General features: G+C 44.0%; 2 protein-coding genes across 2 annotated transcripts; both read left to right on the plus strand.

Moving 5' to 3' along the window:
- The first annotated feature begins 759 nt into the window (after positions 1–759).
- LOC124647118 (protein fem-1 homolog A-like) lies at positions 760–1,529 on the plus strand. Its single transcript, XM_047187100.1, has 4 exons — positions 760–820; positions 918–989; positions 1,098–1,277; positions 1,369–1,529. Exons 1-4 carry the CDS (start codon positions 760–762, stop codon positions 1,527–1,529), a joined length of 474 nt encoding a protein of 157 aa, XP_047043056.1.
- A 1,248-nt stretch (positions 1,530–2,777) lies between these two features.
- LOC124647119 (hsp70-Hsp90 organizing protein 1-like) lies at positions 2,778–5,438 on the plus strand. The gene is made up of 7 exons (XM_047187101.1): positions 2,778–2,816; positions 3,273–3,389; positions 3,988–4,140; positions 4,352–4,453; positions 4,743–4,913; positions 4,988–5,067; positions 5,206–5,438. Exons 1-7 carry the CDS (start codon positions 2,778–2,780, stop codon positions 5,231–5,233), a joined length of 690 nt encoding a protein of 229 aa, XP_047043057.1. The 3' UTR covers positions 5,234–5,438.
- The last annotated feature ends 11,135 nt before the right edge of the window (positions 5,439–16,573 follow it).

Genomic DNA, 16,573 nt, shown 5'->3' on the forward strand with positions numbered 1-16,573 from the left:
TAAGATGGCTAAAGTTAGAATTAGAATTGGTTTTAGCGGCGTTGATGTGGGCTATATGGAATAGCCGTAATGACATTGTCTTTAATAGGAATACAAATGTTATTTTTTTACAGGTTATCCGTATGGTATCACACTGGATTCACGACTGGTCTCTCTTACTGCCGGAGGCGCAACGAGAGCCTATTCATGCTGGATGCCGCCGGCTGGAAGCGGTGGCACAGGCTATTTACAGCCAGGCTGGTTGGCGACCTACTAAACGACTTCAAGATGCATAAACGTGTATTCGTTGGCTAGTTTATGTGTACACGTTGTATGATCTTTGAGTTGTAAAACTTTGATACTTGATATTTTGATACTTTGGGTAATAAAGAGAGCTGTGCATCGATTGATGCAGAGAATGGGGATATACCCATTTCGAAGAAAAAAATTCAAATGAAGTAGCATGCCGATGAATGCCGTGGGCGTGGTCAAGCATGAGTCCAAAGCAAAAAAAAAAAGGCAGCACGGGCCGGCTCTGCTGCCATGCTCAGAGGCTTAGAGCGCGGGGGCACGTGTCGACCCCCCATTGCGTTTCGTCTCCCGTCTGCAGCAGCGCACCCACCTCCCTCTTCGCTTCCCGCCCCATTTCTTCTCTCTCCCCATTCCTTTCAAGTTCTCCGCTAGGCTGCCGCCGCCGGAGGAGGAGGAGGAGGAGGAGGAGGAGGAGGAGGAGGAGGAGGAGGAGGAGGAGGAGGAGGAGGAGGAGGAGGAGGAGAGAGCATGGCCATGGACCTCCTCGACACCCCGCTACCCAACCTTTTCGAGCAACTCCACGGCGAAGGTCCTCTCTCCCTCTTACCCAGTGCTATAACCCCACCTAATTTCATCTTCCCTTCTGCCCACCGATGCTCTGTTTCTGTGTCGATTCGCCTGCGCAGATGAGGACGGCTGGCCACCGGAGGCGCGCTTCTTGATCGCCTCCTACTACGGCAACGTCGGCCGCCTCAAGGGTAATCAATAACTGATTCTCTCTCCCCCACCCCCAAAAAGCTGCCCTTTTCTGCTCCTCCTCCTCCTTCCGCGCCGGCCGATTTCCTAATAACCTCACCCGACTGCAGAGATCGCGAGGAGGCTGGACACGAGCGGTCAGCGCGGGGTCAGCGCCACGGTGGCCGCCACCGCCTACCGCGGCATGAGCGCCCTCCACGCCGCCGTCGGCGGGCTCGGCAGGCTCGCCGCCTGCCGCTACCTCGTCGACGACATCGGGATGGACGTCAACATGTGGGACGCCTCCCCAAGTAATCGATTTTCTTCTTCGCATCCAACACATGCAGCATTAGCTCATTGATGGTTAACTACATCCGTTGCTCTGCTTGTTGCGCGCGCTAGGCAAGAAGACCCCCCTGGAGCACGCCGTGGCCGGCGGCAACCTGCCTGCCGTCAGGTTCCTTCTTGACCATGGCGCTGACCTCCACCAGGAAAATGAGCAGGGCCACACTGTTCTTACACTAGCTGCAACCAAAGGTACAATTTTGAAACCTGTACAGTGAGTTTCCTCACTGCGTATATTTTTATTGCATTTTTGGGGTATAATGTACAAAGCTAAAACTAAAAGAAAACAAAATGCTTGAGAACAGCACTTAGAGAAAACAAAACTAGGCTAAGCTAAACTAGTCTAGGGATTACAGGAAATTCGTTACCCAGGCCCGAAGGCCAATATATGATTTCTTCTTAGCTTTATGCACCAGCAAGGCCAACTCGTCTTTGAACTTATGTCTGCAGCGATATAGGCTTGGAGTGATCCCTTTGAAGATAAAGTCATTTCGGATAGTCCAGATTGACCATGAAGTAAGCATAATGAGCTCCATGAAGAAAGGCTGCTGGATTTTGGCTTTGAAGCTCTGAATGACATCCTGTAGCACTATAGGCCCATCAGTCAGTGTGGAATCCCAACCAGGACATAAATATTGCCAACAATTTTTAACAAAAGGGCATGAAAAGAACAGATGGTCTCTTGTTTCCAAAGTAGAACCATTGCACATAATGCATGTGTAATCTGGCAAGAAGAACCTCTTTCTTTGCAACATGGCTCTCGTATTTAGCCTGTTATGGAAGAGTAGCCAAAAGAAAACTTTATGCTTGTCCTGACAGCAGGTTTTCCAAAGCCAAGAAATGATGGGTAGCACAGGTCCTTGCTTCATCAGATCCTTATACATAGATGATACTTGATACCCTGGGGCTGCAACAGTTATTGTCCACTTATCCTTTTCCAAAGATACTTGTGTTTCTTGTACAAGGGAAAGAAACTGCTGATATTCCTCCATAGCTTGTGTAGACAGTGGCAAATGAAAGAGAGATGGAAACTCTTCGGTGGCAATAACATTCTTGACAGAAATGGATATATCTTTGGCAAAAGTGAATAAATAAGGCCATTTGGTTGATAGCATTTCCAAAGACCACAAGTCAGTCCAAAACAGCACAGTTACTCCACTATTCATTGTACACAAAGCTTTGGCTTTGTAGAGATCAAGGTTTTTAAGACAGTCCCTCCACCAAAAAGAAATATCTCTGTGTCTAAGTGGTGGCAGGACATTCTGATAATAAGACTCCCATACCAAGTTTATCCAAGGTATATTCTCCTAGTTATAGAACTTATGGATATGTTTCAGTAAGAGACAATTATTTTGAACTGATAGCTTGAGGACACCCAACCCTCCTTGATCTTTCGGTCGACAGACCATATCCCATGAGGCCAAAGGAGGAGTCTTACTGTCAAGATCCTTGTTTCTCCAGAGACAATGTCTTCTATATTTGTCACACTCATCAAGGACCCACTGGTATAATTTCAGAGTACTCATGGAGAAAATTGGCAGAGAAGAGAGGACTGAATTAACCAGTCTTAGTTTACTGCCATAATTAAGATACATGGTGCATGAAGGTAATCTTCTCTGGATACACATTATCAGTGGCATGAAGTATTCCTTTGGTGGCTTGGATATACTAAGGGGTAATCCAAGGTATAGAAATGGAAGGTTTCCCAATTGGCAGTTTAGAGCAGAGGTGTATATGCTCACTCTGTCTTCAGAAATATTGATAGGGACCAGATTTGATTTCTCATAATTTACTCTTAGGCCAGTAGCTTCTCCAAATCTGTGTAGCAAACCCTTTAAAACCAGTATAGAAATGGAAGGTTTCCCAACTACTGATGTTGTGTTTGGTCATATCTGAGATGAGCAGCAATTTATATGGATAAACAGTATGTCTACCTTGTCTTCTACATGTATGTTTCGCAGGCTGGAGCTAATGTTAATGGTATTAATAATTGCTTGGCAAGAGCTGCAATCGAAGGCTTAACTGAAATCCTTAAGTGCTTGTTGGAGGCTGGTGCAAACCCAAATCGTCCTGATGAGGTGACATTTTTTTTTTCATGATATCATAATGATTTGCTTGAATTTGTAGTAGACTAGTACTAACAATATGTTACACTGGTGTGTCACAATTGTATTACATAATGTCTTTCTAGTTTCTGAAAATATGGCAGTACAAGTCTATGTGCAAAGGGAACCGAAGGTGAAAGCCAATAACTCTAGTTTTGTCCAAAATAGTGCTAGAGTCTTAAAGCATTCGGGCATCAGTTGAATGGGCTAATTTTAAAATTAACATAAATAAGGTTGACACTACTGTGTCGTATGATTAGCTTGACTACTATCAGTTGCCTTTATAGTTTTTACTGAAGCATGTCAATGTTTCCTTTTCTGTTTGGCATCTATTTCATATACAGGAAGTTATAGGATGCTATCTAGGCCCATCTTAATGGTGCCGAACTAATAGTTGGAAAAAAAGTAAGAGCTCTATTCTAAACTAGTGGCTTCGTTAGGCATTTGTTTTGTGGTATTAAATCATTTTGTGATGTCTATTTGGCTAGCATAGTAATGTTTACGTTACGAAGGAACCATTTACTTTCAGGCTTCAGTACTGCTTAGTAAGCTTTCTTCTTTTGCTTGACAGTGTGGTAGAATGCCAATAGAGTTAGCTGCTTTGTGTGCTACAAAGGAAGATGTCGAGCTTCTATTTCCTTTCACCTCCCCAATTCCAGATGTAGCAGACTGGAGCGTTGATGGGATAATCAATCATGCCAAACTGGAGAGCATGCAGCTAATGGTATGGTACTCTGGCAATTATGATTGCTCATTCCCCATCAGTTCTGTCCCATTAACTGCCCCATGCAATCTTGTAACAGCTCTGTAAGGGAAAATAATTGTTTCCCATACTCTTTGACTTGATCTCAAATACTAAAATCACTTATACTATATTATTAATTTCACACATCGAACTTCTGAATGTATGACCGAAGTTACTGTATGTTGCTCAGGATGATGAGGCGGTTGACATGAGGAAGTCCGACCTGAAACAGCAAGGGGATGAAGCATTTGAAAAACAGGATTACACAAATGCGTCGGTGCTCTACACAAAGGTACATTATTGTGGTAGTCTACCTTATAGAAAGTTAATCTGTTGAATGACTAGTATCATCATCTCATTGGACCTGCTAGCTTAATGTGTGAAATGTGACTATTAATCTGGGGTGATGTGTCCTCTATTTATCTTTTCTTTTGATGGAACGTTCAGTTTTATTTACAACCCAATGCCACCTAATAAACATGGCAAATCCTTGAGCTAGCAAGCAGCATGTCTCTAATGTTGCAGCAACAGTTTTTTTTGGTAGCAACAGTATGCTGACATTGTTGTGTTCATTCTTACAGGCACTCAGGGCTGATCCTTCTGACCGTAAAATGCTCGCCAACAGGAGCCTCTGCTGGCTCCGCTTAGGTGACGGGCAGAAGGCTCTGGAGGACGCGATTAAATGCAAGCTAAGTAACAAAGACTCGGCAGAGGCGCACCACCGCGAAGGAGAAGCTCTGATCATGCTGAAGGTGCACTAGAGATCACATTTCTTGCATTCTCACATTTGGCTGGCCATGCATGCACTTAAACCGTGTTTCCTCAGGAGTATGAGAAAGCTTGTGAGGTCCTTACGCGCGGCCTCGAGCTGGACCCCGAGAACGACGAGATGGACAAGCTGTTCTGGTAAGAGAGATCAACCATATTTCTAGAGAACCACGGCTTACTTTTCTCCAACTGACAAAAGGATAGTATGATAGTAACCTTATGAAACTGAGCCTAGTGATCGGTCCCGTTGGTGTTCTGATGGGCTTGCGCTTTCAGGGAGGCGATGAAGCTGAAGAAGAACTGATGCATGGGCGTTGCCGTTGCTGCGAAACCGAAGCCCTTTTTTTTGCGTTTCTCGTAGATGGTAACAGACTACTTTCAGTCGGGAGTAGCAGCAGCATGTTGCTGTGCTGTTAAGCTTGAAACTACAACGGCTGACATGATGTGTCATTTTAGTGAAGGGCTAGTATGCTCTAGAACTAGTAGGAGCAACAGTCGGTTTGACAGCTTTTGAGATAAGATGACTGCTTCCATAGACCCTCGAACGGTTATGTTGAGCGGAACACAAGGACGACCCAGATTACTCCGCGGCGAGGGGCAGGATCGTCCTTTCAACTTCGATTTGGATATAGAAATGCCTGCTCCAAAACCCGCCGGACCCGTTGAAAGGATCGTATGCCGCACCTAGAGGGGGGGGGGGGGGGGGGAATAGGTGCTAACCAATTTTTAGTTCTTTTTCAATTTAGGCTTGACACCAATAGATAAATTCTCTAGATATGCAACTAAGTGAATTTACCTATATGACAAGGATATCAACTAAGCAAGGTATAGCAACGCAATAGGAGATAGAGTGGGATAGATGTAACCGAGAGTGGAGCACGCGATGACACGGAGATGATTCCCGTAGTTCCCTTCCTTTGCAAGAAGGTACGTCTACGTTTGGAGAAGTGTGGTTGCTACGCAAGCCAAACCAACAGCCACGAAGGCTTCACTCAGATCTCCCGTGAGCAACGCCACGAAGGCCTAGCCCACTTCCACTAAGGGATTTCCTCGAGGCGGAAACCGGGCCTTTACAAAGTTCTTGGGGCACACATCCACAACCAAATTGGAGGCTCCCAAATCTGTAACAATACAACAATCAACAACAACACATCAACAACAAATCAACTAGGGAACCAAAATAGGAACACTAGCATGAGATCCCTCAAACAAGAGAGGGGGAAATGAAGAACACTTCGGTGAGGATGTAGATCGGGGTCTTCTCCTTCGAATCTCCAAAGATCAAGAGCTTTGGTTGGGGGAGGAAGGAGATCTTGCAAATCTTGTATTTCTTGAGGTGGCTCTAATGGAGGTGGCTTGGTAGATTTCTTGTATAATGATTAAGCAAGCAACCAAGGTAGAAGAAGGGGGGTATTTATACCCCCTCTCAAAAATGAGCCGTTGCAGCTACCGGGGGGCCGGATAATCCGGCCTAAGTAAGGGCCGGATAATCCGCCCCCCCGGATAATCCGGCCTTCCGAACAAAACCGTGACAAAATCCGGCCAAAAGTCCGGCCCTATGCCAGAGAAGCTTTTCTTCCAGTCCTTAGCCAAAAACGGGGGGGCCGGATATTTCCAAAATATCCGGCCCGGATAATCCGGCCCTGGTACAATACCGGGACATTATCCGGGCAAATGTCCGGCCCCCTTACTGAGCTGCTTTTCTTCCAGTCCTTAGCCAAAATCGGGGGGGCCGGATATTTCAACAATATCCGGCCCGGATTATCCGGCCTGGCTAAACTTTTTCAGAGACCTTTTGACAGGCGATCCAATCCAACACACATGTAATAAAAACTATGTAATCCCTGTACCACTTAATCAAACATTAGTGTATCACATGTATTGACATCAAACACACAAAACATAACGTGAGAGATGTTCTTTCAATCTCCCCCTTTTTGGTGTTTGATGACAATATACGGATTTGCAAAGGAATCACTATAGAGACAAGCATGATGGCAAAACATATCGGTACTCCCCCTACATGTGTGCATATAAGTAATTTGCATTTGAATACAAATACACAACATATAGGAGTATGGTGCCTCAACACAAGAGATATCCAACATGAGCTCTAACAAACGACATTGACACATATGAAGTTGAGATATGAAGCAAGAAATCATACCCATGTGTAGATATATAATGCGGAGATATAGCATCACACACAATGTAATATCCTTGATCTCAACAAATAGAAAGCCGAAAACCATAACAATGTCTCACACCACTTAGCACATAGTTTTGAACGGCACACAAACAAACCAAATAGTTCAAATAAAGAGGGGGAACACAAGCAATATAAGAATGGTAAACGCATATGCTTGTGCCCAAACCATGCAAATCCCCGAGAATCCTAATAGAACACTTCTCCCCCTTTGGCATCGAGACACCAAAAAGGGGACAAGCGCGATGCTACACGTCCCATGTGAATCACTCGGAGGCATCATCATCATCGGACTCTTGCGCCTCTTCTTCTTCTTCTCCTTCTTCTTCATCAGTGTCAGGTGCATCCGGAGAGCGGCGAGAGGTGTTGGACCTTTGAAGGCAATCATCAAGATCACTCCAGGGAACCTGTGCTGAGTGCCATCCACTGTAACCCTGGTGAGCTGGAGGCTGAGGCGGAGGACCTTGCTCACCACTGAGCTTGTGAAGAATAACCGCCTGGGTATGCTTAATCTCAGAGCGCTCTCGGCTAGTGATACGTCTCCAACGTATCGATAATTTCTTGTGTTCCATGCCACATTATTGATGTTATCTACATGTTTTATGCACACTTTATGTCATATTCGTGCATTTTCTGGAACTAACCTATTAACAAGATGCCGAAGTGCCGCTGTCGTTGTTTTCGCTGTTTTTGGTTTCAGAAATCCTAGTAAAGAAATATTCTCGGAATTGGACGAAATAAAAGCCCGGAGGCCTATTTTTCCACGAAGCTTCCGAAGACCGAAGACGAGACGAAGAGGGGCCACGGGGTGGCCAAACCCTAGGGCGGCGCGGCCCCACCCCTGGCCGCGCCGGCCTATGGTTTGGGCCCCCTGTGCCGCCTCTCGACCTACCCTTCCGCCTACTTAAAGCCTCCGTGACGAAACCCCCAGTACCGAGAGCCACGATACGGAAAACCTTCCAGAGACGCCGCCACCGCCAATCCCATCTTGGGGGATCCTGGAGATCGCCTCCGGCACCCTGCCGGAGAGGGAAATCATCTCCCGGAGGACTCTACACCGCCATGGTCGCCTCCGGAGTGATGAGTGAGTAGTCTACCCCTGGACTATGGGTCCATAGCAGTAGCTAGATGGTTGTCTTCTCCCCATTGTGCTATCATTGTCGGATCTTGTGAGCTGCCTATCATGATCAAGATCATCTATATGTAATTCTATATGTTGCGTTTGTTGGGATCCGATGAATAGAGAATACTTGTTATGTTGATTATCAAAGTTATGCTTAAGTGTTGTTTATGATCTTGCATGCTCTCCGTTATTAGTAGATGCTCTGGCCAAGTAGATGCTTTTAACTCCAAGAGGGAGTACTTATGCTCGATAGTGGGTTCATGCCTCCGTGAATCTGGAGGAGTGACAAGAACCACTAAGGTTACGGATGTGCTGTTGCCACTAGGGATAAAACATTGATGCTATGTCTAAGGATGTAGTTGTTGATTACATTACGCACCATACTTAATGCAATTGTCTGTTGCTTTGCAACTTAATACTCGGAGGGGTTCGGATGATAACTCGAAGGTGGACTTTTTAGGCATAGATGCAGTTGGATGGCGGTCTATGTACTTTGTCGTAATGCCCAATTAAATCTCACTATACTCATCATGATATGTATGTGCATTGTCATGCTCTCTTTATTTGTCAATTGCCCAACGGTAATTTGTTCACCCAACATGTTGTTCGTCTTATGGGAGAGACACCTCTAGTGAACTGTGGACCCCGGTCCAATTCTCTTTACTGAAATACAATCTACCGCAATACTTGTTTTTACTGTTTTCTCTGCAAACAATCATCTTCCACACAATACGGTTAATCCTTTGTTACAGCAAGCCGGTGAGATTGACAACCTCACCGTTTCGTTGGGGCAAAGTACTTTGGTTGTGTTGTGCAGGTTCCACGTTGGCGCCGGAATCTCCGGTGTTGCGCCGCACTACATCCCGCCGCCATCAACCTTCAACGTGCTTCTTGGATCCTCCTCGGTTCGATAAACCTTGGTTTCTTTCTCGAGGGAAAACTTGCTGCTGTGCTCATCATACCTTCCTCTTGGGGTTGCCCAACGAACGTGTGAAATACACGCCATCAAGCATATTTTCCGGCGCCGTTGCCGGGGAGATCAAGACACGCCTGCAAGGGGAGTCTCCACTTCTCAATCTCTTTACTTTGTTTTTGTCTTGCTTAGTTTTATTTACTATTTTGTTTGCTGCACTAAATCAAAATACAAAAAAATTAGTTGCTAGTTTTACTTTATTTGCTATCTTGTTTGCTATATCGAAAACACAAAAAAATTAGTTTACTTGCATTTACTTTATCTAGTTTGCTTTATTTACTATTGCTAAAATGGCTACCCCTGAAAATACTAAGTTGTGTGACTTCACAACCACAAATAATAATGATTTCTTATGCACACCTATTGCTCCACCTGCTACTACAGCAGAATTCTTTGAAATTAAACCTCGCTTTATCGAATCTTGTTATGAAAGATCAATTTTCTCGGAATTAGTTCCGATGATGCTCGCTGCCCATCTTAATAATTTTGTTGAACTATGTGAAATGCAAAAATATAAAGATGTAGATGGTGATATTATTAAACTAAAATTGTTCCCTTTCTCATTAAGAGGAAGAGCTAAAGATTGGTTGCTATCTCTGCCTAAGAATAGTATTGATTCATGGACTAAATGCAAGGATGCTTTTATTGGTAGATATTATCCCCCTGCTAAAATTATATCTTTGAGGAGTAGCATAATGAATTTTAAACAATTAGATACTGAACATGTTGCTCAAGCTTGGGAAAGAATGAAATCTCTCGGTTAAAAATTGCCCAACCCATGGACCGACTACTTGGATGATCATCCAAACCTTCTATGCAGGACTAAATTTTTCTTCACGGAATTTATTGGATTCAGCTGCTGGAGGTACCTTTATGTCCATCACTCTTGGTGAAGCAACAAAGCTTCTTGATAATATGATGATCAACTACTCTGAATGGCACACGGAAAGAGCTCCACAAGGTAAGAAGGTAAATTCTGTTGAGGAATCCTCTTCCTTGAATGATAAGGTTGATGCTATTATCATACCTTCCTCTTGGGGTTGCCCAACGAACGTGTGAAATACACGCCATCAGCTAGCTGCATAGTTTTCCTTATGGATCTCAATGTTCATGCAAAGGATGTGGCGCTGGAACCAACTAAGCCGGGTCACTTGCTTCCTCATAGCCGGAACATCACGATGACGAGCAGGAGCAAAACCACTAGCACGGGCATCACCCATGAAAGAGTCAGGAGCAGGAACAGCTGAAGAGACTGGCTTAACCTTGTAGGCCTTCTTGACATGGTGCTTCACCAAAGGGTACCTGATACGTCCAAAACGTATCTTTTCCCGAACACTTTTGCTATTGTTTTGCCTCTAATTTGTGTATTTTGGATGCAACTAACGCGGACTAACGCTGTTTTCAGCAGAACTGTTCTGGTGTCTCGTTTTTGTGCAGAAATCCAACTTTCAGGAAAAACCTCGGGATTTTGACGAAAGGGCCTATTTTCCCAGAATAATGACGGAGCCAGAAGGACAATTGAAGTGGAGGCCCGAGGGCCCCACACCACAGGGCGGCGCGGCCCAGGGGGGGCCCGCGCGGCCATGTGGTGTGGCCCCCTCGGCCGGCCTCCGACGCCCCCTTCGGACTACTTATTTGCCTCGACCTAAAAACGCACGGGGAGAAGTCGAAGTCGCCAGAAACCCTCCAGAACGCCGCCACATCGCGAAACTCCGTCGCGGGAGCCGAAGTCTCCGTTCCGGCACTCCGCGGGACGGGGAATTGGAGGAGATCATCACCGCCATCACCGCCAACGCCTCTCCATCAACCAGCAATGTTTCCCCCATCCATGTGTGAGTAATTCCCCCGCTGTAGGCCGAAGGGGATGGTAGGGATTGGATGAGATTGGTCATGTAATAGCATAAGATTGTTAGGGCATAGTGCCTAGTGTCCGTAGATGGTACTTTTATGATATTGTTGCAACTTGTTATGCTTAATGCTTGTCACTAGGGCCCGAGTGCCATGATCTCAGATCTGAACATGTTATTATTTCATCATGATATTCATTGTTTATGGTCTTACCTACAAGTTGTATACACATGTCGCTGTCCGGAACCAATGGCCCCGAAGTGACAGAAATCGGGACAACCGGAGGGAATGGTAGAGATGTGAGGATCACATGTGTTCACGGAGTGTTAATGCTTTGCTCCGGTACTCTATTAAAAGGAGTACCTTAATATCCAGTAGTTTCCCTTGAGGCCCGGCTGTCACCGGCTAGTAGGACAAAAGATGTTGTGCAAGTTTCTCATTGCGAGCACGTACGACTATAATTGGAACACATGCCTATTGATTGATTAGTACTTGGACACCGTTTTATTATTATCTGCAAATGCCCTCGCTATGATTGTTACATGAGTTTCTCTCATCCATGCAACGCCCGTCATCCATCCCCGTGCCTACATTATTTTAATCCTGCTGTTTACTAAAATCACTACCGCTGTCTTTGTTACTCTGCTGCTGTTATTTTACTACTCGTCGCTACTATAAAACTGTTACTACTCGATAAACTCTTGCGAGCAAGTATGTTTCCAGGTGCAACTGAATTGACAACTCCGCTGTTAAGGCTTTCAAGTGTTCTTTGTCTCCCCTTGTGTCGAATCAATAAATTGGGTAATACTTCCCTCGAAGACTGTTGCGATCCCCTATACTTGTGGGTGATGGCGTGTATTTCACACGTTCGTTGGGCAACCCCAAGAGGAAGGTATGATGCGCACAGCAGCAAGTTTTCCCTCAGAAAGAAACCAAGGTTTATCGAACCAGGAGGAGTCAAGAAGCACGTTGAAGGTTGATGGCGGCGAGATGTAGTGCGGCGCAACACCAGGGATTCCGGCGCCAACGTGGAACCTCGCACAACACAACCAAAGTACTTTGCCCCAACGAAACGAGTGAGGTTGTCAATCTCACCGGCTTGCTGTAACAAAGGATTAACCGTATTGTGTGGAAGATGATTGTTTGCGAGAAAACAGTAGAACAAGTATTGCAGTAGATTGTATTTCAAGTAAAGAGAATTGGACCGGGGTCCACAGTTCACTAGAGGTGTCTCTCCCATAAGACAAGCAGCATGTTGGGTGAACAAATTACAGTTGGGCAATTGACAAATAAAGAGAGCATGACCATGCACATACATATTATGATGAGTATAGTGAGATTTAATTGGGCATTACGACAAAGTACATAGACCGCCATCCAACCGCATCTATGCCTAAAAAGTCCACCTTCAGAGTTATCATCCGAACCCCTCCAGTATTAAGTTGCTAACAACAGACAATTGCATTAAGTATTGCGCGTAATGTAACTAGTGACTACATCCTTGAACATAGCACTAATGTTTTATCCCTAGTGGCAACAACACATCCATAACCTTAGTGGTTCTTGTCACTCCTCCAGATTCACGGAGGCATGAACCCACTATCGAGCATAAATACTCCCTCTTGGAGTTACTAGCATCAACTTGGCCAAAGCATCTACTAATAACGGAGAGCATGCAAGATCATAAACAACACATAGACATAGTCTTGATAATCAACATAACAAGTATTCTCTATTCATCGGATCCCAACAAACGCAACATATAGAATTACAGATAGATGATCTTGATCATGTTAGGCAGCTCACAAGATCCGACAATGATAGCACAATGGGGAGAAGACAACCATCTAGCTACCGCTATGGACCCATAGTCCAGGGGTAGACTACTCACACATCACACCGGAGGCGACCATGGCGGCGTAGAGTCCTCCGGGAGATGATTCCCCTGTCCGGCAGGGTGCCGGAGGCGATCTCCAGGATCCCCCGAGATGGGATCGGCGGTGGCGGCGTCTCAGTAAGGTTTTCCGTATCGTGGCTCTCGGTACTGGGGGTTTCGTCACGGAGGCTTTAAGTAGGCGAAGTGGTAGGTCAAAAGGCGGCGCGAGGGCCCCACACCACAGGGCCGCGCGGCCAAGGGGGGGGCCGCGCCGCCCTATGGTGTGGCCCCCTCGTGGCCCCTCTTCGTCTCGTCTTCGGACTTCTGGAAGCTTCGTGGAAAAATAGGCCCCTGGGCTTTGATTTCGTCCAATTCCGAGAATATTTCCTTACTAGGATTTCTGAAACCAAAAACAGCAGAAAACAACGAATCGGCACTTCGGCATCTTGTTAATAGGTTAGTTCCGGAAAATGCACGAATATGACATAAAGTGTGCATAAAACATGTAGATAACATCAATAATGTGGCATGGAACACAAGAAATTATCGATACGTTGGAGACGTATCAGCATCCCCAAGCTTAGTTCTCGCTCGTCCCGAGCAGGTAAAACGATAACAAAGATAATTTCGGAGTGACATGCCATCATAATCTTGATCATACTATTTGTAAAGCATATGTAGTGAATGCAGCGATCAAAACAATATGTATGACATGAGTAAACAAGTGAACCATAAAGCAAAGACTTTTCATGAATAGCACTTCAAGACAAGCATCAATAAGTCTTGCATAAGAGTTAACTCATAAAGCAATAATTCAAAGTAAAGGCATTGAAGCAACACAAAAGAAGATTAAGTTTCAGCGGTTGCTTTCAACTTGTAACATGTATATCTCATGGATATTGTCAACATAGAGTAATATAATAAGTGCAATAAGCAAGTATGTAGGAATCAATGCACAGTTCACACAAGTGTTTGCTTCTTGAGGTGGATAGAAATAGGTGAACTGACTCAACATTGAAAGTAAAAGAATGGTCCTCATAGAGGAAAAGCATCGATTGCTATATTTGTGCTAGAGCTTTGATTTTGAAAACATGAAACAATTTTGTCAACGGTAGTAATAAAGCATATGCATCATGTAAATTATATCTTATAAGTTGCAAGCCTCATGCATAGTGTACTAATAGTGCCCGCACCTTGTCCTAATTAGCTTGGACTACCTGGATTATCACCGCAATACATATGCTTTAACCAAGTTTCACAAAGGGGTACCTCTATGCCGCCTCGTACAAAGGTCTAAGGAGAAAGCTCGCATTTGGATTTCTCGCTTTTGATTATTCTCAACTTAGACATCCATACCGGGACAACATAGACAACAGATAATGGACTCCTCTTTTAATGCTTTAAGCATTCAACAACAATTAATTCTTTTCTCATTAGAGATTTGAGGATGTTTGTCCAAAACTGAAACTTCCACCATGGATCATGGCTTTAGTTAGCGGCCCAATGTTCTTCTCTCACAATATGCATGCTCAAACCATTCAACTCAGTGTAGATCGCCCTTACTTCGTACAAGACGAACATGCATAGCAACTCACATGAAATTCAACAACGAGTTGATGGCGTTCCCCAAGTAAACATGGTTATCGCACAACAAGCAACTTAATAAGAGATAAAGTGCATAATTACATATTCAATACCACAATAGTTTTTAAGCTATCTGTCCCATGAGCTATATATTGCAAAGGTGAATGATGGAATTTTAAAGGTAGCACTCAAGCAATTTACTTTGGAATGGCGGAAAAATACCATGTAGTATAGGTAGGTATGGTGGACACAAATGGCATAGTGGTTGGCTCAAGTATTTTGGATGCATGAGAAGTATTCCCTCTCGATACAAGGTTTAGGCTAGCAAGGCTTATTAGAAACAAACACAAGGATGAACCGGTGCAGCAGAAACTCACATAAAAGACATATTGAAAACATTATAAGACTCTACACCGTCTTCCTTGTTGTTCAAACTCAATACTAGAAATTATCTAGACCTTAGAGAAACCAAATATGCAAACCAAATTTTAGCATGCTCTATGTATTTCTTCATTAATGGGTGCAAAGCATATGATGCAAGAGCTTAAACATGAGCACAACAATTGCCAAGTATCACATTACCCAAGACATTTTTAGCAATTACTACATGTATCATTTTCCAATTCCAACCATATAACAATTTAACGAAGAAGAAACTTCGCCATGAATACTATGAGTAGAAACCAAGGACATATTTGTCCATATGCTACAGCGGAGCGTGTATCTCTCCCATAAAGTGAATGCTAGGATCCATTTTATTCAAACAAAACAAAAACAAAAACAAACCGACGCTCCAAGAAAAAGCACATAAGATGTGGCCGAATAAAAATGTAGTTTCAGGGGAGGAACCCGATAATTTGTTGATGAAGAAGGGGATGCCTTGGGCATCCCCAAGCTTAGACGCTTGAGTCTTCTTGATATATGCAGGGGTGAACCACCGGGTGCATCCCCAAGCTTAGAGCTTTCACTCTCCTTAATCATGTTGCATCATACTCCTCTCTTGACCCTTGAAAACTTCCTCCACACCAAACTCGAAACAACTCATTAGAGGGTTAGTGCACAATATAAATTGACATATTCAGAGGTGACACAATCATTCTTAACACTTCTGGACATTGCATAATGCTACTGGACATTAGTGGATCAAAGAAATTCATCCAACATAGCGAAAGAGGCAATGCGAAATAAAAGGCAGAATCTGTCAAAACAGAACAGTTCGTATTGACGAATTTTAAAATGGCACCAGACTTGCTCAAACGAAAATGCTCAAATTTAATGAAAGTTGTGTACATATCTGAGGATCATGCTCGTAAATTGGCGTAATTTTCTGAGCTACCTACAGGGAGATAGACCCAGATTCGTGACAGCAAAGAAATCTGGAACTCGCGCAAGAATCCAAATCTAGTACTTACTTTTCTATCAACGGCTTAACTTGGCACAACAAAACTCAAAACTAAGATAAGGAGAGGTTGCTACAGTAGTAAACAACTTCCAAGACACAAAATAAAAACAAAGTACTGTAGGTAAAAACATGGGTTGTCTCCCATAAGCGCTTTTCTTTAACGCCTTTCGCCTAGGCGCGTAAAGTGTGTATCAAGTAACATCAAGAGATGAAGCATCAACATCATAATTTGTTCTAATAATAGAATCATAAGGGACCTTCATTCTCTTTCTAGGGAAGTGTTCCATACCTTTCTTGAGAGGAAATTGATATTTTATATTACCTTCCCTCATATCAATAATAGCACCAACGAGTCGAAGAAAAGGTCTTCCCAATATAATGGGACAAGATGCATTGCATTCAATATCCAAGACAACAAAATCAACGGGAACAAGATTATTGTTAACGGTAATGCGAACATTATCAACTTTACCCAAAGGTTTCTTTGTAGAATGATCAAGCAAGATTAACATCCAAATAACAATTTTTCAAGCGGTGGCAAGTCAAGCATATTATAAATTTTCTTAGGCATAACAGAAATACTTGCACCAAGATCACATAAAGCATTACAATCAAAATCTTTAACCTTCATC

This window comes from Lolium rigidum, chromosome 4 (assembly GCF_022539505.1).
Source record: "Lolium rigidum isolate FL_2022 chromosome 4, APGP_CSIRO_Lrig_0.1, whole genome shotgun sequence".
Classification (NCBI taxonomy): domain Eukaryota; kingdom Viridiplantae; phylum Streptophyta; class Magnoliopsida; order Poales; family Poaceae; genus Lolium; species Lolium rigidum.